At 35.3% G+C, this 22,253-nt stretch overlaps 2 protein-coding genes across 5 annotated transcripts; both read left to right on the top strand.

Annotated features, from left to right (window-relative positions):
- The first annotated feature begins 950 nt into the window (after positions 1–950).
- On the top strand, positions 951–5,234 carry LOC147411835 (Phosphoglycerate mutase family protein). Of its 2 annotated transcripts, XM_086452942.1 has the most exons (6): positions 966–1,251; positions 1,714–1,813; positions 1,920–2,099; positions 3,854–3,971; positions 4,571–4,663; positions 4,801–5,234. In XM_086452942.1, the coding sequence occupies exons 1-5, from the start codon at positions 966–968 to the stop codon at positions 4,637–4,639; spliced, it is 753 nt and encodes a 250-aa protein (XP_086309068.1). In that variant the 3' UTR covers positions 4,640–4,663; positions 4,801–5,234. The 2 variants fall into 2 exon arrangements, with proteins under 2 accessions (XP_086309076.1, XP_086309068.1); XM_086452950.1 differs by lacking the exons at positions 4,571–4,663; positions 4,801–5,234 and adding an exon at positions 4,393–4,559 and having other exon boundaries at positions 951–1,251.
- A 7,904-nt stretch (positions 5,235–13,138) lies between these two features.
- On the top strand, positions 13,139–21,591 carry LOC147411834 (alpha/beta-Hydrolases superfamily protein). Of its 3 annotated transcripts, none has more exons than XM_086452899.1 (14): positions 13,139–13,296; positions 13,495–14,130; positions 16,291–16,372; positions 16,496–16,599; positions 16,852–16,978; positions 17,103–17,197; positions 17,689–17,812; positions 18,618–18,698; positions 19,183–19,281; positions 19,484–19,669; positions 19,898–20,038; positions 20,128–20,202; positions 20,596–20,739; positions 21,188–21,591. In XM_086452899.1, the coding sequence occupies exons 2-14, from the start codon at positions 14,090–14,092 to the stop codon at positions 21,389–21,391; spliced, it is 1,503 nt and encodes a 500-aa protein (XP_086309025.1). In that variant the 5' UTR covers positions 13,139–13,296; positions 13,495–14,089; the 3' UTR covers positions 21,392–21,591. The 3 variants fall into 3 exon arrangements, with proteins under 3 accessions (XP_086309025.1, XP_086309035.1, XP_086309031.1); XM_086452905.1 differs by having other exon boundaries at positions 13,146–13,296; positions 13,485–14,130; XM_086452909.1 differs by lacking the exon at positions 20,596–20,739.
- Positions 21,592–22,253: the final 662 nt, after the last annotated feature.

Raw genomic sequence — 22,253 nt, 5'->3', positions numbered from 1 at the left:
TTCTTCTCCACCATCACCATCATCATATTCACCTTCTTCGTCGTTGGTCACCTTTCTCTCTCCTCTTTTTAGATTTTTTTTCTAATGAAATCAAACAATAGAATTTAATCTTCCAACCCTACCTATTTTTCACCACTGTATTTTTTTATTTTATAGATTTCAAATTTCATAAAAATCACTTTCCATGCAATTAAACATACCCTTAGAAAATTGAACAACTTAGTGTTGACAGGCATCAAACCCACGCCTTAGGCATTGTTACCTACTAAAACTTTTTTGACTTGGCATTCATCTCAATCAAATAATCTTAGAGTGATTTTCTGACATCCCTCTAACATATCCTCTTATATGCTCCCTGATATGGCATGGATCAAATCATAGATTTCATCGGGATACACAATTATACATTCCTGTAAACATTTATAATTATGTATCCCAAGCAAAAAAATCTATGGTTCTAGCACATGCCACGCCAAGGAACGAATGCTAGAGGGGGTGTCAAAAATCCTTATTCAAATCTTCTAATTTATATTAGATTACATACATATAAATCATTAAAAATTATAAAACTAAATTGATTCCAAATGATATACACTTTGATGAATTTGCTTAATTTGACAAGTAATATGGTTTATTGTGCCATATCACCGAAATCTACTAAAAGTATGCACATCGATGCTCATTCCTTGTAAGCATCAGTCCACCACCCTTAGTAGAATCATAATTCTATATTAATTGGGTCTTGTTAGGGCGCACTTTAAGGTGCAATAAATACACCTTGCAATTGAATTTTGAGAGAAAACGCCCTTAAAAATAACTTTTTTGCACTTTAACTGTGCCCCAAGGGCACACCTTAACAAATCCATATTAATTTATAAAATGAAGCTCGGTCCCACCATTATGTTTATCTGATTATCCATTCTCTTAGCCAGTTAGCCTATGTAGCAGTGGAATCGCACGTGTGAATGTCTACAAAAGACGAAAGAAATGAGATTATACAGAGAGAGCTCAAAAACACAATGAATGCTACTCTCTGCCATTCCTCTCTCTCTACCAAAACCTTCCCCTCCTCTCTTCTTCCCCCTAGTCTCTCTTTCCGCTTCAGAAGCCCCAGCCGTTCCTCCTCTCGATCACTCGTAATTGAGACCAACGAAGGCGAAATAGCCGAAGAAACTGCAAAAAAATCGGTTTCTCGTCGTCTGATTCTGCTTCGTCACGCTAAGAGTTCATGGGAAGATCGTTCACTAAGAGGTACAGAGTCAGAGAACCTAGATTGATTCCATTCGAGTCTCTCAGTAAAAATGGGAACAAAATCGTTTTTTTTTTTTTAATGTTTGAATTGGCTGTGGAGATCTATGATTATGTAGCATTTGATGTGGTCATATTCTTAGACTTTGATTTCTGAAACTTTATTTGAGTGTAATTGTGTTTTATAATGTATTTCTTGATAAATCTGATGGGATTTCAGTTTGATTTCATGCAAAGGGACGACTGATTTGGTGGATGTTTGGTTAGAATTTTATTTTAGGCTTGTTTCATGCAAAAGTAGAGGAATTCATCATCATTAACGCCTTAACTAAAAAAATTAACCAATCTTATTCATCCATTCTATTTTGTATAAAACCATCTCTTCTGTTAGTTCTAATGTGAACATATCCACTCTCATTGTGTGCACATTCCTTCTAATGTACATTTTTTTAATATTTTGTATAGATCATGATCGTCCTCTAAGTAAAGGTGGACGCACTGATGCTATAAATGTTTCTCGCAAACTTCAACAGCTGGATTGGGTACCTCAGCTTATATTATGTAGGTCAGGTTTCAACTCCATTTGTTTTTTTCTTGATTTTACTTGGGCGTTATTCTTTAAGTTTGGTTCACTAATTTGCTGATGCTTTAATTGGGCATGTATGGTGCAGCAATGCAGCTCGAACAAGGGAAACACTTAAAATTATGCAGGAGCAAGTGCGAATCTTTTCGGAAGCTGAGGTGTATTTCATTTCAAGCTTCTATTCCATTGCAGCAATGGATGGGCAAACTGCGGAGCATCTTCAAAAGGCAATCTGTGAATATTCGAGAGATGAGATACTTACAGTGATGTGAGTCACTTCTATCGGTTTTCGTTACTTCTCTTGTTGTTTCTTTGCACTACCGAAGGACATGAATCCCCTGCTATAAATAGTTGGACTTGGTGATTACTTGAGCCCACTCAAAATTCTGTTAAGTATTCGAACAAGGTTTAAGTTTGCAAAGCTTGAATTGTTCAACTTTCAGGCTTTTAGTAGTGATGGTCTAGAATTGGATCCAGAAACTAACAAATGGTCTATAAATAGCATAGGTGTGCATCTTGGGGACTGGGTTATAGCATTCCATGGGTTCCGACTGTAAAATCTCTCATGAAAAAGTATACTTGATTGGATCAACATAGGCATCCAATTTATAGCATTTTTTTATGGACAAAGAACCATGGTGAAAGGGTCCAAAATAATTCAATCAAATCATGAATGGTGTGTCCCTCCTCGCATGAAGATGTGCTGTATTCACATGTTAGGTTTGAGCTAGAAACGGAGTGAAATGAAGCATTTTTGAAGGACTTAATTAGTATGTAAGAGTAGTAAATAAAAAGGAAAGCGAAAGAATGTGGAATCCACGTTGGCATGGGAATTGGATGGCAATTCACATGCCTGGTCTGATACCATGACGTTTACTCAAGTTTCATGAATCTTCATAGATCCTAAACCAATTTTTGGGCATAGCTTTTTAGTATAATGCTATTAAGGATGCTACACAAGTTGTTGGATAAAAATTTAAGTATCAGACGTGTGTCGTTGCTTGTTAGACTAGAATGCTCTCTCTGTTCTGATTTGAATGCCGTAAAATGGCAGATATGATCATCAGCGCAGAATGTCCATATATTAGATCACATTAGATTATCCTCTGCCCAATTCACAACATTTAGATGTTTCAAGCCATTCAATTTGTCCAGTAGATGGGACAGTAAGGATAACCACTTGAAGGGTGGCACAACATTTGGGACATTTTCAATAGATAACCTTAAAAAACTTCTGCTCATTGATTTGGATTTTAATATTTAATTTTAAGTGACGTCTCTTGACTGGACCTCAACAGTTCTTTGTGTTTATAAGTAGGAGTTACCTCAAATATGAGGGTGGGAAACACGAGTCCCTTTCCTTCATTCAACTCTTATCTTGAGCCATATCTTCAATCTAGGCACGTGTCTTCGTATCTTTCTTGGTAAATCAATCCACTTCATTTCGGCCTTACTCCCACCCTTTCAAGTCTTCAATTTGACTTGCATTGAGGCTCTCCTGATGGTGTTGTTATTGGTCTTTGTTGTGTATACCCAAACTATTGCAATCAACTTTTCTTTTTCCGACTAAAGCTATTCCTTAATTCTCAGAATACTCATTTCCAATTTTGTTTTTCCTCCCTCTTAAGAGACACTGCCTATATCAAAAACCAACTTGATTGAATTATATACTTCTCCAATCCTAGCATTTTATTTTGTATACTTATATTTTTTAGAATCAAAGAGGATGTGATAGATTGGATGGCTGTTATCATCCAATCAAGTTGATCTTGATCTACTAGGTCTACCTGGTGGGTCCCAATCCTCCTTTGTGCACCCCACATGCCTTCATATACCTAATGAAATACACTATTATCATATTGGTTTGCATATTTATGGAGAGTGAACACTGCCAAATGTATGTCAAGAAAATGCAATTCTTAAATGCTTCAATCTATGGGCATCCTGAACTCCCAGTATGTGCTTATTTGCCAAACAATAATATAATTGGAATACTTCCAGATAATCGGTGCAATGGTACAGGTGTATGGGACATAACAGGGGCTGGGAGGAGGCAGCCTCAATGTTTTCTGGTGCCTCAATAGAATTGAAGACATGCAACGCTGCGTTGCTTGAAGCTAGTGGGAAATCTTGGGGCGAGGTTAGGCATCTATTACTCTACCATAAATACTTTGATATAGTTATATAGCATCCATTCTGTGTGTATTTTAGACATAGACATGCTGGTGGAAATGACAACCAGATGTTGACTTGTCCACATTGCCGGTCATCTCGACCACCTTATTGAAATGATATTTTACCTATCAAAAAAAAAAAAAAACACACCAATTCATATCAAAAGTATTGTACAAGCGGATAGATCCCAATGAGAGTTTTATATTATCGCAGTAAATTTTATAACTAGAGGTGGGCCATATTCCATACAGCACTCCTTGGTCATCTAGGTTGAGAGAGGGCATGATGTTCAACTGAAACATTTCTAAACTTGTCACATTAAAATATCCTTGTAAATCACGGAATTGGTTCATTATTTCTAAAATTGTTCTGTTTTTTCTGGACAGATGAGCTTTGAAAGGAGTCTTGCTATCTGTGACTTTAAAAAAAAAAACACATAGTTCACTCTTACAAAAACTGGTTCACATAGGCGGTGATAACTAAATGAATAATATGCAGAGATCAATGTATAGTTAAATGCAGTAAAAGATCCTTATAACCGGGTATGTGTGTCATGACTTGCAGGCATTTGCTTTGGCAGGATTCGGTGGGTGGAAGCTTCATGGCATAGTGAAACCCAATAACAGTCTGTAGTAATTGTCTTCTCACATTCTAGCTGTAATAACCATGACCCCTTCAATCCTTTTAATATTTCTTTCAGATGTTTCTGTTTTTGAGTCTTCTTTAGGATGCCTTCAATGATTGTTATATGCTAATCCTCAAGCCTTTGTTTTTTTCCATCTTCATAAAACCAGGCCTTGAGATTCAATGTGTTCGAAGTCAAAAGTCTCTGGACTGCGAAGAAGAGATGTTTCCCTCACTTTGGGGTAAGCTGAAGTTGAATCTCGTCAATAATAGTGTTGACTAGAGATCATGAAAATGCTCTTAAGGACTGGGTTTGTGCGCTCCTGGCACACCACATTGAACAATCTCATATACATCTCAATCCAACGGAGGATATTCTTGCAATTGCCAAAATGAAGAAAGATAGGATACCAGGTGCTTTCTTTTGATAGTTTGTAAAAGAGTAGCTGTACGTGCTGTGGACGAATCTTTAATTCCATGTTGAAGACACATGCATCTTTTGCTTGGTTCCTTTCATAGATCAGTATAGCGGACACCCACATACATGTAGCTTATCAAACTGCACTTCACTTTATCAGACTTAACAAAAGAAATATTTAGAGCATTTCATAGGTTTCACTGTTCTAAAATGTGTTTGTTTATATTTCATGGATGGCTTTGATGCCCAGGCTAAGGCGAAATTCTCACCAAGTACTTTCTGAATAGCTGCAAGAGTAGTATTTTAGGGGAAGCTTTCTGATCGCTTTATCATAACCATTTTTTTTTTCTCCTGCAGCCTAGGGAGTTTGCATTCCCTGTTAATCTGTTGGATGAACAGTGTGCAGCCATGTGTATATGATTAATATTTTTCTCATAATCTTACTTGGGAGTGTCTACTTGCACACCACCTTGAATTGATTGCACTACATCACTTAAAAACCATCCTTGCATCCTATTGGTAAGATTGCACTCCTTCCCTAAACAAAAATACAGAGAGAGAAAGCGAAAGAGGAGTGCAACTAGTAGGAATTTAAAAATAAAAAAAAAATAGGTTTTTTAAAGTTTGGGGGTGGAGCATTTTGCTATCTTCAAGTGTTTGTTCCCTTTTATTTGAATAATGATAAATTGACTCGAAAAAAAAAAAATACTCAAATATACTCAACTGACGCAAATTTGCATAGAACCATAGATTTTTTCCGTGTGGTTTTTGGAAAATCTATGGTTATGTGCATATGCCACATAAGTTGAGTATGAGTATGATTTTTTTGAGTCCGTCTATCACAACTCCTTGTATTGTATCCCATTAATTTTAGAAACATGATAACGGGACACACTAAATAGTATATGGCAAGGGTGGTATACACAAGGAAAAGATCAATGGTTCCCTGCCATTGCCAAGTCAGCCTTGTACTATTTAGCGCGTCAATTTATCATTAGTCTTAATTTTAATATTTTCAATCCTCTCCTCCACATTTGAGGTTTTTTCCCCAAATATAGAGGGCTGCTATTGGCACACCAGTTTGAATGTGTTATAATGCTGAAGTAATAACTGAACTTTTGTAGTGTTTGAATGGTGTATATTAATCTTTAATTAGGGAGTGATAAATAATTTAAGAAATTGGGTGTAATAAGTTAAAGTTGGGGATATCGATAAGGAAAAAAAAAAAATAGTAATAAAAATCTACGGATGGTATAGAACATGTATAGAAAAAAGTCAGAGCTCCTCCTAACACATGCCCCATCCACCGTTTTAAAATTATTTCTAATCTCATGTTGTTGGCATACAACTCTTTAAGGTAGGTAGAGGTGTTGAGTGTATTTTCAGTGAACATTCTATGACAAAAGCAAGCGTATGATCATCAAGTAGGTTTCTCCTAATTTCTTTGAGAACAAGTCTTCTTTGTTTTTGAAGAAAAATGAAATGGAGGATTCCGAAGTGACGAAGCCGAGGAGAATTTTAGACCAAAATTTCAATCGTTTGCCATAGGAAAAGAACCAATTCTTATTTGAAAAATGATAAGCTGACTTTTTACAACACTGTGCAGATGTGGCAGTGAGTTCAGTCCCAGTCGATACTTTCCTCGAGATACAAGTGTTATACAGTCAATGCTAGAAAGTCAATAAAGCACGGCTCTTATTATTCTCGTGCACTCTCTTGTGGTGAGAAGATAATAAGAGTCCACCAAGGGATGTACATTTTACTCAAAGCCCATTAATCAGACTGAACTCGATCGGGTTTAGATCAAATCGAAACTGAGAAAATTTGGTTTGAGTCTAGGTTGAACTCTCCAAAATTGGACCAAATCAGTTACAATGATCAAAAATCGATTTATTATAATAGGTTCATTTTTATAAGTTTTAGCACAAATGCTATCTTGACGAGTTTGTAAGACATGATTCTGTCACCTAAAATCTACTTTTTCAAAAAATATTTCAAATTCAAATATTTGAGTTTTGATTCTACCTGAATCTTGAAAATACCTGAAGCTTTTGATTCGATCCCGATTTGATTTTGACCTTTCGAATTTGAACTCGAACCAAATTGAACCCAAGATTTTTGGGTTGATCTTGATTTTAGTCAAACATGGACCGAATCCAAAAAATAGATTCAGTCTAATTTAGATTTATTCAAAATACATCCCTAAGTACACCCAAGTGGAAGAAGCACTTAATATTATCTATTGTATGGCAACCAATAGTACTAAAATAATGCTTGAATCGAATTCCACAAATAAATCAATCTGTAACATATAAAAAAGTGGAAAAAAAATCATTAAAGTTGCAAAATGACAAAACCAAAGTGGAGAGAGAGAGAGAGAGAGGCAACAAAAAGTTAGTGGTACTAGGGTTTGGATCGAAGGTTTTTAAATTCTCTCTTACACCACCAAAGCCAAAGTCCCAACTAATTTTCAATCAAGTAAGCGTTGAAAATTGCAACGACTAGTGCCACTTACGCGCTCTTTTGTTTTGAAAGCACCCAAAAATCTTATGAGTACATTTATCGATTCTTGTTATAATATAGGGTAGGAATTGTTCTTCAAGTTATTATAAAGAAATTTTCTCTTTCACTAATTACTTTAAAAAAATTGTCTATGTGCAAGAGTTTTAATTTGCCCATAATAAGAATAAGAAAGATAAGTGATTAATTCTCGTAGGTTGTGAGTTCGATATTTAATATGAGCATTAATTTCTCAGGGGCACCCACAATGACGCACTCTTACTTACTTGATGCGTGTGATGTGCAGGCATTATACATGCCTCGAGAATAGTCCTTGGACAAGATTACAATTTATGGACTGGGCAAAACCCATTTATGTACCCGATCCATTGTGGATACCAAAAATAAAAATAAAAATAATAAGAAAGATCAGTCAAATAGGATCAAGATCCAACATTTAATTTAACATGTTTTGTAAATTGGCGTTAAATTTTTTTGAATGAACTGATTTTGGTGAGGAGATCATCCTTATCAAAAATCAGCTCATTTCGAAATTTCTAAACCCAACTTACAAAACATGTTTTCGATTTTGATTTGTCCAAGAAAAAAATACATGTATGCATGATCTTTAATAAGTTTAACTCAAAACGTCCAATATTAAGAAGAAAAAAAATAAGTGATTTTTTACTCAACCAAACATCTGTTGGACATATGGCACATATGACAAAAGTAATTAGAGAGAAAATTTCTCTCTCCTACCCACAGTGAAAAAATGAATTTTTTTATTATTAGTCTTTTGAAACTCAAAAACATGAATCAATACCACAATATTGTAAAGGAAGAAATTCAATGAATTATATATATATATATATATTAAAGATAGTTATTTTTTACTATTAAATTTGCGTACTCATAACTGTCTAATTTCAACACTTTACATCAAGTTCAAAAAATCTTATTTTTCTTTTAATCATAAATGTTAAAGAAATATAAAAGGCTGTGGTGTTGGATTTTCAATATGCATTACCATACGAGCGCACGATAGTATTTAAAAGTTGAATCTTAAATAGAAAATTTCCCTTTAAATAGAAAATTTCTCATTATTACGTACGTCATCCTCGCCACATGTCAATCTGTTGTTGGGTTGTGAGAAACAAAATCACTGTGGAAAAAGGATTTGTCTTTCTCAAGAAAATGCGTTTGTCCGTGCATGATTATGATCACATGTGGGCGCAAGTGGTTACGTAATTACGGGTCTGCCACGTGCTATACCTTTTGGGTTTTGTGAATTTGTGGTCCCCACAAACAACTCACCAACGAGTGCTTTTTATGATAATCCTGACACGTGGATAACAGTTGAGCTGTTAAAAAGACCTGGTTGTTACACTGTACGATTAGAATCCACTGAGATGTTTCCATCAACAGTGTTTGACACGTCAACTTGCCCTCCAAGAACTGACTCAAGCTTATAATACCAATGTTAATTACTATATTACCCTCTGTGTAGTAGGCCACTAGACCATATATATCACCTAGTTCATCAATGGTGGGGCCCTTGCAGGCTTGCTAAATAAGAAAAAGTTGGGTAGCTTCGTAAATTACATGAATTCGTGGGTAAAGAAATAATGAGTTTACATTTATCTATAATCAACTTTACTTTTAATGTAATGGTGCTAGGGGTGCAACAGTCACATTGGAATAAAATCGACATAAGTCAGTTCTACTAAATAAGAATCAGAATTCAAATTCCATTAAAATCAAATTAACTCAAATCGAATTAAGGTTGGTTTGGTTCGGTTCCATGGGTTTTCAATATTCTATAAATTGTAAATAATATTTTTTAATAAAAAAAATAAATATAAAATTTCATAAAATAAATTACTAATATATTCATAGAAAATCATAAGTTTATCCATAAAAGATCATTAATGTAGGTCCTAATTCTTAAAATAATTCATAATAATTATTATATACATATATATATATATATATATATATATTTATTTATTATCGATTCTATACAAATTTGATCCAAGAATCGAACCAAATTGATTTGCATTTTTGTAACTCAGAACCAAATCGCAACTTGTTCCAAACTGAGCCAAACTATCCCAAAACTATTGGTTTGATTCAATTCTTGGTTTGAACCTAATCAAGTTGCACCACTAAATGGAACGTGAATGCTGTATTTAAAATCAATATTTCTCACATCTACTTTCATCTTAACATCCGTACATCGAGATCTTGATCATTAATGGTCAATCCCAATGTACATGAACGAAGAACCACGATAAGAGAAGAGAAGAGAAACACAGAGAGAGAAATGGAATTGATATATAATTGAAAGAAAATTACCTAATAGACTTTTATTTGAGATTTTTCTCCCTAAATATCCCCAGTATTTAGACCATAACTTAACAATATAGTTAGTAAATTTCTATGACTAAATGCTCCTCACCTTAATAAAAGTTTTAAAGTATTTAAAATATCTTTTTTTTTTAATCTTTTTAAATTTACTAAAGTATTTCAACGATGATTGTGATTCATTCCGACAGCTTATAACTTAATGCTCCCCATCGAATTGTTGATTTCATTATTTTTATATGTAATTTGAGTATTTCATGAAAATCTATTCAAAGGCAAATTCATCGCTTTATAAACAGTATATATAATGACAAGTTCACCATTAGATGTTTTGGATGCTTTAAATTTTTTTGTTAAAATTACCAGAAGATAAAATGTGAAAAAGCAAATATATTAAAAGGATTTATCTATAATTTAAAATATTAATTAAAGATATTTTTTCTATAATTAGGAAAGCTAAGCAACGTGATTTTACGATAGTAACGTGCAATTTTCTTGATTTTTGACAAAAATAATTCAATTATATTAAATTTAAATATCAAAGTGGGTCATCTATGGCCAGTCAAATTTTTTTTCTGTCCTTGTAATAGTACAGATGAGACATGTAGTTAGAAAAAAAAAAAAAATACCACCTTGGATTGTTAAGTGACAGTCCAAAGCTTGGCAGGTGTTTAGAAGCAAAACCATTGCAATTTTTATTTTATTTTATGAACCATCAAGAATTTTAAAATGATTCTAGATTTTGTTTAAAATCCCTCTTCAATCAATTTAGTGTGTTATAACATATATTAGTAAGAGTCAAATTTGAAGCGAGCAGCCCACATCAAAATTTGAAAGAACCTTCCTCGTTATAATACACGTGGCGTTTTGAATTTATTTCATGCCTCTACATTTCCTCCAAAATTTGAAAGATCTCCTTGAAATTATCACGTGTGATCCAACTGAGAGGGTTGTCGGCTTCAAAGGGTTTTTTTTATTAATAAAGGGTAATACACCTAGGAAAAAAGCATTTGGGGTTATTTTAGTAAAAATAAATATATTTGAGGGCTTGACGTTAACAAAACCACAATGGTGGGCGCTCAAATGCGTGGACTGTTAATACACCCCTAATTGTCAAACCCACAAAGATGTTAATGCATCCTTATGATGGCAGTAAAGCGATTTATTACGTGCCTGACTTTAACTTTTTTTTTTTTTAATAAATAAATAAATAAAACACTTCTTTTATTCCTAATAGTAAGGAAAACGCTGAAATGACATAAACGAAAATACGAAGGTGACAAAAATGATGTGGTGGCACACACATAACTGTTGATGCTTTTTACTCGTATCTTACGGAAAAGCATCTATGGTAATGTGCATGACATCATGATTTTTTGCCACCCTTATATCTCCCTTTGTGTCATCCCAGCACGACTTAATTAGTAAAAATATTTTAAAAGTTTTAGTCCAAGTTATTGAGTAGATCTATTATTAGAGGAAGAGTTAGTCTATTATGTTGAAATTTCTTTTATATTTTGCTGGTAACAAACGTTAGATACCACTATAATAAATACTTATATAAAGTAAGAAAATTTATGAATAAAAAGCAAGTGCTATCATTATCCTCTATACTATGTTCCTCAGTTAAACTAAGTTATTTCATTTGTTTTTTATACTATTTCTTTGATTATACAATAGGTACCACCAAACAGAAGAGGAAGACCCCTTAGTACGCATCACGACTTTACTTTTGTAATCATATTGACATTGAACGACTAACTTCTCTTTTATGGACTTGTGAAGTATCATCTTCAAGCAACCATGTCTTGTATCCCTCTAGTCCTGCCTTTCTTTTTTTTTTTTTCTCTTTTTTAGGGTGGCCCACCTCAAAAAAGCTCATTTAAAATTTGAATTAGTTGAAACACATTTTGGTAAATATTTGAGTTACTTTCGTAATGATCTAAGTGCCCTCAACCCCAATGGCTAGCAAAGGTCAACGTCTTTTCACCAAAAAATCCATCGTCTTCAATCACTTTTGTAAAAGTTATATTTCACCCTTATCTTCAACCTTAAATCTTTAGATTCTATCCACTTCAAATGTGAAGGTAAGAAAGAAAATTTTGAAAAATATGTGAAAATATCAAATGTATAAAAGACTAAGACATGATTGAAAATGATGAATTAAAAATAAGATCGAATAAAGTTTAAAAAAAATTATTGTAAACATTGAAGAACTTGAAGATGACGCCACTTGCGAGGTCGCAATGTCACTTACCAAGTGTGTGATATGTGCGAGCGTGACACGTACCCAAGAGAGAGACCCATATGCCTTGGCTCTTCGATCACCCTAGTCTAATGTAAGTTCGAGCACCCCCGTCATAAAAAAAAAGTCCTCAAAGACAATGGATTTTTTGATAAAAAATTCAAGGTTTTTTCTTAATACCAAGAGTTGGAAAAGAGGGTTTGTAGGTTTGTAAGTCATTTCTTTATGAAAAGAATCTATAAGAAAAGACCCAAGTTAAGGAAATGACTCCCCCGAATGCGATGACTCCAACTTTGAAGCGGAAGAAATTTTGAAGAAACCTTCTGCTTACTACAACATGTGGGTTTTTATTTTATTTAATTCACATCCCTACTCTTTCATCAATATATGGGATACCTCCTTGAAAATGTCACATGTCATAGTACGAAGAGGGTCTTAAAATTTGGAGTCGTGGTCTTGGTAATTGGTTGGATACACAGATGACATGACAAAGGCACAAAATCATAAATCGTTTTCATCGGGATACACAAGGAAAAGATGTACGGTTCTATGCCCTTGCCACATCAGCTGCGTGCATTCATCATAATTCTACGAATAATCGGAACGCCAAGTGTCATTTGATCTTGCGCCAACTCTATAGAATGGGCTGCAACTAGTAACTGCCATACATTTGAAAACAGCAAAGACTCACGATATCCCGTTCTTATAAATAGGAGCTGTGTCTATGTGGCAGGCTTTAGATGGAGTTTAAAACACGTCGGGCTCCTAATCAAGCTGTACATGCATCTCAATGTGTATACTGACCAATCAAAATGTGCCACCTAGTCAACATTCCTATTTATTGCAACGGAACACCGTACTGGATCGTAACTCAACACCAAATATGTTGGCATTATTAGATTATGATGATAGTGGGATATAATAATAGTCTACAAGGATATTTTGGTCCATGTAAAATACCAGTTGATTTTTAGTTTGTTTTCTTGCATACGTTGGCATTAGAACCTGAGTGGTTCGTTTGGTTCGTTTCTGGGACGATGACACAAGAAGCTCTAAATAAACAGCTAATATTCATAAATGGGATTTTCTTTATGTGGCGTTGAAGCTCAGGTTTAGCTCTCTGTCCTCCTTTCTCCTGCGGTAAGAGCTAAAAAAACCCTAATTTTCATAATTGTATTTTTTTCCCTCTCTGAAACTCGATTTTCCAAAGAGAGCCATTAAATTCGCGAAACTTTTCACTTCGCATTTCGTTTGCATCACTTGAATTTTCGATTCTGCTTTTTTAAAGTTTGCTTTTCATAGTTTCGTTGCTTAACTATTTATCTTAGATTTTTTTAGGGTTTTCTTGAAGTAGTTTGAGCTTCGGAGGGTTGGTGGAGTTTTTCCAAGTTCGAGATCTGAAAACTGGAGAAGGATTGAGAGGAGATCTTATGAATTTGGTTTTATTGCGTTTCTGAAGTCATTATCGAGGCGTTTCACGACGATTTTTGGTAGTGGAGTGGAAATTTGATGAATTTGGTTTGATTTCTTGATGTTACATCTTGCAATGAAGGGAAATTATGTGGAAGAGTAGGGATTTGTTTCAGATTGATGGTCTGTACTTGATGATCTGGAACTACTATTTTGGTTATTAGATAGGCAATTGAGGGACTCCTTTTCGACAACGTCTGCTTTTCTTGACACCTGTGGAGCATCTGCGGTTGCAGATCTGGAAATGGTGAAGGGGAATGCATTTGTGTGTAGAAGATCATCAAGTTTTAAGTTTTTTTCCTTCAAGAGTTTTGTTCATTGGTAGAGTTATTACGGGAGTTTGGGAGGGGGTTCAGATATGAAAATGGTGGAATATTGAATTTGAGGTTCCTGGAGGTTCCGCTTCGCTTCTTGGTGTTAGTATTTAAAGGAGGATAGACTTTGAGCGGTATTTGTGAGGAAGATGATCGATCAATTTATCAATTTCGTTATTCGGCCACCCAGGTATGTGGCTCCGAGCTTTGCAATAGTTGATTATTCAAATCTTCTTCAGTTATGTTTTCACCTGAAAGACCGCACAAATCTTGCATTTTCTATGATTTGTTTTGCTGCTTAATTTGTTAAAGGAAATGCAGTTCATGTCTATTGAAGGGATCTTACCAGATTTCTTGAGCTGTTTGTTTGTTTGGTTTGATATGTGAATGCCTATGTTTTTAATAAGAAGATAGTATTTAAATTGCACATTTCTTACTGAATCGTTGATGTTGCACTGAAAATTTTGAAAAAAATAAATAAGGGTTATATTTATCTTGCAATATAGGGCACACTGTGGCTGATGCTCAGACCTTTTGAAGTAATATAGACCAACAGATTCCTTTGTGTCTTCTTCGGACTTCAATGTTCAGGATTATTAATGGGGAACATTTAAGGTTGGTGTCTAACAAGTAGGTCAGGTCTTAGTTGGGTTTTGGAGACCTAAAAAGATGGGACCAGTTCTCAAACAAGGAGCTGAACAAAATTATGGGCAGCTGATTTAGAAGGTTTTAGTAAAGGTATTTTAGGTTGGAGGTCAAAAAGGATGTGGATTAAGATTATGAGAGTAGACTTTTAAGACACTTGATTGAATACAAGACATGGCTTTAGATGGAGATGAATGGAGGAAGAAGATTCATTCAATTGACTCTAGAATTTTGGATATGGCTTTGAAATGATGATATTATTCTAGGATCTAATAGGGATGAAATTGCGACAAATGTATAAGACTGAACATGGGAATGTTGTGGGAACAAATTGCAAAAGAGTTAGGGTTTGGTTCATAGAAAAATGGATGAAAAGTTCGGGTTCCGTGGGTGGTTGAATGAACAAATAAATAGATGGTGAAGAATAGTTTCTTCGCCTATGCCTTACCCCGGACACTACAAATGGCAATATGAATCCTATTTTGACATTCTAATCTACCTTGAGCCATATTTTTAGTTACGGCATTTGTCCACGTATCTTTTTGACAAAGAAAAAGGATTAAATGAGTAAACTAGTGAAAGCTGGGAGATAACAGAAAGTATGATCTCACCACTTCGTAGGATGCACCAAAATAAAACCACCCCACTCTTACATGACCTCACTTTTAGATGTGGTCAATCCACCGATTCTTGGAATTCACAGGCAGGACCGCAGCGTTGCAACTATAAAATAAAAGAACTTCAATTATTTTATCTTCTTCAGTATACACCATCTATAGATGCATAGAGATCAGCATTAGAGAACTTCTAGTTCTATTATATCTACAAAAACCTAAATAGAAACTAACTTAAAACTTCTAGAACTTTGACCCAATGAATTTCCTATTTCTAATTCATTAATTTCCAATTTAGAAGTCTATTACAAAAATCAACTAAGATGGAAATCAGATGAAGGTGCTTGCTTGGTAAGTACTGAGGTCTGGGAATGGTAAAGGTAAAATAGCAGTGCTAGGTTCAATACCCTTCTTCACTCGCTTGGCTATTTTATTTTAATTGTCAAGAAATAGACTGGAATTTGCTGGAGCCAAATTAGTTTCTTATGTAGACTTTCTCGAACCAAAAATAGGGACTAATAACGGTAAATTTTGACATTCAAGGTCCTATATGCGACATGCCTTAGTGGCTAAGCATGTTGGCTGAAATCTCAATTTGCAAGTGGGGTTTTTCTATGGTTTGTTGACTTGGTAATGGGCCTCCAATGAGGATGGTTTTGTCTTTTGGGCTTAACAACAGTTCTGGATTGTCATCCACACTCCAGCGTCATGTTGGATAGGCATGATGAATAGGAATTGTGTATGGAATTTACGTGCTTTTACGTCACATAAAATTTAAACTATACCCATTTTATCCAGAAGTATGCCGAGTGTTCTGGAACGATCTCATCTTTTCGGTACTCCCTCAATATCACTTCCGTCCACATTTAAAGAAGTTGATGGGATTCCAACCTTTTACCAAGAGGGGGGATTTATAAACACTTCCTAATGTCTGGGAATTCCTTTTCCTGTTTGTAACTTTTAATATTGTTGATTCTTCTCCTTATAATTATACATATACTATTTATGTTAGACCTTTCTCTGCTGCATCGTCATGCAGTGCAACACATTCTGGTATTCTTGATTTGAATCTGAACTGGTGATATATACAGGGCGGAGTATAATCCTGACCAGTATTTATGGGAAGCAGATTTCACTCTTGCAGGCAGGAAATATAAAAGACAAGACTTGGAGGCAAGTACAGAGATCAGTTATCAATGCTTTTCTGTCTATTGTATTCATTACTAATTTGCTACACAATTGGTGCACACATCCTTCTAACGTTTGCTAAACTAGGCTATTCTTCAATATTAGCAGCTCACAAATGGAAGGGGCCATACCTTGCAGTGCAGTCATTATGTGCCCTCGGTTTTCCCAGAAGACACTCCTTTTCCTTGTGTTATTTACTGCCATGGGAACAGGTATACTGTGGGTTTTTTAGGATGTCTTCTTTCCAGGAATTTGAATTGGTTTCTGGCCATATATGACTTCACATACACGCATACATGTTACTTTATAAGAAAGCATTTGTTACATATGTATTGGAGCAATGAGCTTACTGAACCTATCTTTGATAAAAGTAGTTTAGATGTTCTTTACATTTATAAGGTCGAGAGTATTTTGTGTATGGAGAAGCTAGCACTAGCTCATTTCATTCCTTTTAATTGATGCAGTGGATGTAGAGCTGATGCAAATGAGGCTGCTGTAATCCTTCTCCCTTCAAATATTACTCTCTTCACTCTTGATTTTTCGGGTTCTGGTTTATCCGGTGGTGATTATGTCAGCCTTGGTTGGCATGAGGTTTGTTGGTCCTTGTTTTTTCCCGTGATAATTGTGTTTTGTCGATCTTTCTATTTTATGGATTTCCAATTCTAAGCCTGCAAATTTTCTTACTGTTTGATGTGGTTGTTCATCTACCTGTCAGAAAGACGACCTTAAAATTGTGGTGTCTTATCTAAGAAGCAACAAACAAATTTCATGCATAGGACTTTGGGGACGATCAATGGGTGCGGTCACAAGGTAAACATCTTGTAGTCATAGAATAGTTTCTTAGTCTTGTTTGTCTCAGATTTTCCTCCTAGAAAATCGTCATATTCATGTATCTTCCTTATATTTTCCCTTTTTCTCCATTATTTCGTGGAGAATTTGGATCAAAGATAAACCTTATAAGCAATCATCTTTTTAAAAAATCCATGCTCCAATTTCTGCACTAAACTGTGGAGCATGTTTTGGTTAAAATTGCTGGTAGAGCTCTTCATTTTATTGATATTGCCTGTGCAATGGAATCTGTCTGTGAAAGGCTTAAATGCCCTTGTTGATTATGGTCAATGTGAAGAGGAGAAATATACGATTTTTCATTACACTTGACTGTTAAGAATCTGGACAGATCTGAATTTTCACTTGATTAACATTTAGAATTTCATTATAAATAGCAAGTAATTCTGTTGTGAACTGATATCTACAGAACCTCTTTATATTGTCATCCCTTTGCTCTTTCAAATATAATGCAGCCTTCTTTATGGAGCAGAAGACCCCTCAATAGCTGGAATGGTGTTGGATAGTGCCTTCTCTAATTTATTTGATTTGATGATGGAACTTGTGGATGTGTACAAAATCCGGCTTCCAAAATTCACTGTAAGAATCTTCATCCTCTCTATCTCTCTCATTGTGTTCAACACGATGATAAAGTGGACAATTCTTAAGTGATATTACTCTTATTCTTTATAGAGTAATAATATGTTCTTACTTCAGCATTAAAGAATTAGCTGGCATGGTGCATAGCCATTTACTTTAAATCAGTATATATTTGAGCATTAACAATATGATAAAAATGCTTTCTAAGGTTTTATTTTATTAGTGTTGTGAATCTGATCATATGGTGATTTAATCCTAAGGTTTCCTCAATCTTGGTTTCCCTCCCTTGGTTGTTTTTGGAAGCTTGATTTGATGATGATAAGAGGGTAAACTCGAATTGATTGATCTTTATCTATTTGTTAACTGTGAACCAGCTCCAGTCCTCGTTAAATCCACCAGCAACAATACATCAGTAGCTTCTAGATGTCACTAGCAGCATATCAAGATTGAAAACCCGTATGAAGTAAAGGGTATCTCACCATGTATGCTCCAAGGCTTTCCATAAATTGACTTGTGTGTTTGCTAAGCAGCAATGTTATTATTTTTGAAATGCAAGGACCTGGCTGGAACTTATCATCCACTGTTTCATACTTTACAAGTTAACTGATATTTCTAATTTATGGTTACCGCAACATCAGTCTATTTTTAATCTGTTAAATCCTTGCACCTGTTGATTATCTTATTTCTTGAGTGTATATATTACTAAATTTAGTTGATTTAAGCTGGTGTGATTAATGCTTGGTTAAGTAGGTTTTTGGGTGTTTCAATTTCTTAATCACATTGAGACTTATTTCCTTCTGATCAGGTTAAAATGGCTGTGCAATACATGCGTCGTGTCATCCAGAAAAAGGCAAAATTTGACATTAAGGACCTTAATTGCTTGCAGGTTTGTGTGTGTGACATTGAGTTTATTTGTCTCCCCCTTCATTGTTCAGCAACTTGTTATGGTACTTTAGTCAGTGCCTTCCCCAGCATATTATTTGGTTTTCAATTTGTATTAGGTCCCATTGGACATGGACCTCATCGATTCCACCATCCATTCTTACTAATGATCTGGACGTCGAAATAATGGGAATTTTTTTTTCTCATAATTTTGGAGAGTTTGGGTGGTCCACTCTTTGGATAGTCCAATGGCCAGGATTTAGACAAGCATTAGATCCCCACTTTGTAGAGCTGCCTCTGTTCCATTATCGAACTTGAGCTCGAGCTTGAGCTCCACTCCCTTCCCAACTTCATTCACTTCAATTTATTTGATTTCCACATTTCTAGACCAAAGATTGATGGTGCTCTTTTTGCTCCATTCCCTGCTTATAGTTAAACATTTAACACAACACTATTTACAATATGTCAATGATCTGTCACACCTGCAGGTTGCACCCAGAACTTTTATTCCGGCTTTATTTGGACATGCTTCTGAGGATATATTCATTCAACCGCACCACTCTGATCTCATCTTCAAGTCTTATGCGGTATTATATTATTCATTTCAGATGATGCATTGCGTACATTGGTTAACATTTGCCAATAAATACTCTATACAGCATTGCATTGCATTTGACCCTTGGCTAAACACATATTAAGAGTACATAGTGCGTAATTAATTCATATAGGTTTTATTGGATTTATGTGAAGAACGTGACAGTTCATTTCTGATCTTTGAACTTTGTGCAGGGAGATAAAAATATTATTAAATTTGATGGCGATCACAACTCCTCAAGGCCACAATTTTATTATGATTCAGTCTCCATTTTCTTCTACAATGTCCTTCACCCGCCCCAATTTTCTTCTTCACTTTCGAGTAAGCTTGAGAAATATTATGATTTGGGGAACCTGAAGGTTGGTGCTGGTATGGATGAGGTAATTTCCATCTAATCATTTAGGGTCCTTGCAAATCTAAGTACTGATAATGCGTCTTTATGAAGTGATTCACTTTCTATTAAAGTGATTTTTTTTTTTTTGGATCCTTAATATCTAAAAGAGGAACAGTACTAAACGTAATGTGATAGTAGCATGTTTTATGATATAATTTCTGTCATGATATCTTAACCATTTGAACTAATATAGAGTTACTCTCCGTTGTATTAGAGTCTGTTGTATGAGATCGTCACTGGTCTTCGTACTGCGAGTGCTGATGCTGCAAGCTCATCGTCAGCTCCTCCTAGCATTTCAACTGCAAAATCTGTAGATGGTCTTCTTTCTGAAATTGCACCAATTACAAATGTCCTTGTACGTTTCGTAGTTTCTGGTTTCACTTTTTTCCCCAGCCAGTTGGTTTATTAACATCTTTCTTCAATTTTCTTAATTTATAATTGCAGGATTCCCTTCTTGATCAAGATAATACTAATACTGATTTGGATGAGAACATTGGTGATGATCTGCCTCAATTGCAGGTAATCTTATTTGATCTGTCTCTGAGATCTAAAACTGAATTTGGTTGGTAATTTCCCTCTCATGAATTGATTTCCCAACTCCCAACTCTCAATATAAATACATGCTTTAACATTCTTTTTTATGGCTTCCGTGGATGTTTTTTTTTTGTTTGAGAACCCCTTACGTGTCTTCAATATGACACATGTTTCTTAATCAAGGACTTCAAGGCCAATAATCTCAAAATTATCCCTCTGGACAACCGACCCTTAACCATGCTAACAATCTGAAACTTTAGTTGCTAAAAGCCTAAAAGTTGGTTCCATTCTGGCATAGCTAACTGGTATTGTGTGGATTTAGCTACTTGTCTGAAATGGGTTACTGCTTACTTGGTCCTGCAATTGGTTACTTTACAGGATAAGGCAAACGGGCAGAGTGCGGAATGCTGCTCGTATTCAAGCTCAAATCGAGAGAGTTGGGGAAGATGCTCCTCTCTAGGAGGCAGCGATGAAGAGTCTTCTTCCACAGATTGGACGAAGACTGCTAACAACAGTCATCAGGTCTCTTCCTTTTTTCTATAGCCTTGAGGATTTATGCCACCACAAATCCTCAGAGGTGTGGACAAGGCACTTCAAATACCTAAAGCAAGACACAGGTCTCACAAAAAGTGCCTTTATAATGGCTACCAAATAATAAGATAAACTCAATAAAAAGGAGGATAAATATTGGAAATCATGAAAAAAGAAATCAATCCATCTATATTGTACCACTCTGGTGGTTGTGGGTGGGGGTAATTTCCCTTCTGAAGATCATAATCAGCATGGTTTTGACCCACTTTTTGGAACTCTTAGAATAAAATGATCCAGTTATTATTGTTATCCTGGGACAGACCATGTCACAATGTTCATCGGTGTTTAAATTGTGTTCAGCACTATAGTTCACTACTTTGTGTAAGATTTTGCGTCATTTATTTTCTCTCTTTGTTTCTTTTCTTTGAATTGATTGCAGATGACATTAAAGGCCCTTGCAACCCCTCTTAGAAGGATGCAACGGAAATCATCAGACCTACCACCAAAGGAGGAGAAGATAACTCCAACCCATCCGAAAAAGCCCAAGCGTGAAAAGTTTGAGAAATTAGAATCATTAAGACAGCGTCTACGCCTTTGCATTCTGAAGCGAGTGAACCACCATAGGAGACATCGGTCTTCATGATTGCTGTTGTACCATATGTGTTTTGTAACAGTAGTTTTTCTTCTCCATTGTTCATTTACAGTTTCTGTTTTCCTTTGCAGTAGGGAGTGACAGGCATAGGCATTGGTTTTGATTTTATTTAAAATGGCTTCTCTGTATTGTATGCGCTTTCAATTCTGAATGTGGGTTTTGTTTAGGATTATTTTGGCCTTTTTATGTCATCAGTGAGCAAATTAAACACACAACTGTTTGAACTTTTCATAGTTAGCCCTGAGAATGTGGCTGGGTTGCCATATGATGTAATCGGAAGCCCCAGCTGAGGGTGTTTTGGAGATCCATTTGTCCCCTCTAATTTTCTAGGTAAAGGATGCAGGACCAGGACCACTTTTGAGCCTTCTAAATTGGTTTTCAATACCATTTCAAGGGCGATCAACTTATCAGGCCAAATCCAAATTATTAATTCCTCACTAAATTATTTATTACACCTTAATTTAATGGTACGTCCACTGGTTTTAGATATAGGGTTTGTGTCTTGTGATACAGAGATGGCTCTAGCAAAGTCATCTCAGTCTCAGATGATTTTAGATCAATTTCAGATTTTATGAATTGGGAGAAAGGAACAGAAATGTAGAAGAGATGGAAGAAGAGGAATCCCAGGAGTTGGAAGAAGAGGAACTCAGTTTTGGCGTCTCGTTCACAAATAATAATGAGGTGATTTTCCGATCTTTAAAACAAGGGTACACCAGAATCTGTTTGCAATTACAATTTAAAGAGATTCGTTCGATTGCGACAGCAACTTTTAATAAGGGCACACCAATTCACATGTATCAAGGAAGAATCAGCGTATATCTTGGTGTGCTCTTAGTAAGTGTTGGTGTAGCAA

This window comes from Akebia trifoliata, chromosome 1 (genome assembly GCF_017979445.1).
Source record: "Akebia trifoliata isolate Shusen 1 chromosome 1, ASM1797944v1, whole genome shotgun sequence".
Classification (NCBI taxonomy): Eukaryota; Viridiplantae; Streptophyta; class Magnoliopsida; order Ranunculales; family Lardizabalaceae; genus Akebia; species Akebia trifoliata.
Note: the sequence above shows the minus strand (reverse complement) of the source record. Positions and strands in the feature narration are given on the sequence as shown.

Excerpts from the sequence above, each read along its gene's own strand:
- LOC147411834 (XM_086452899.1), top strand. The coding sequence starts at position 14,090 with ATGATCGATCAATTTATCAATTTCGTTATTCGGCCACCCAG. Across the intron at positions 17,813-18,617 it reads TCCGGCTTCCAAAATTCACT|GTTAAAATGGCTGTGCAATA; the intron begins GTAAGAATCTTC and ends CCTTCTGATCAG. Across the intron at positions 20,740-21,187 it reads CTGCTAACAACAGTCATCAG|ATGACATTAAAGGCCCTTGC; the intron begins GTCTCTTCCTTT and ends AATTGATTGCAG.
- LOC147411835 (XM_086452942.1), top strand. The coding sequence starts at position 966 with ATGTCTACAAAAGACGAAAGAAATGAGATTATACAGAGAGAGCTCAAA. Across the intron at positions 2,100-3,853 it reads GATGAGATACTTACAGTGAT|GTGTATGGGACATAACAGGG; the intron begins GTGAGTCACTTC and ends GCAATGGTACAG. Across the intron at positions 3,972-4,570 it reads GTGGGAAATCTTGGGGCGAG|GCATTTGCTTTGGCAGGATT; the intron begins GTTAGGCATCTA and ends CATGACTTGCAG.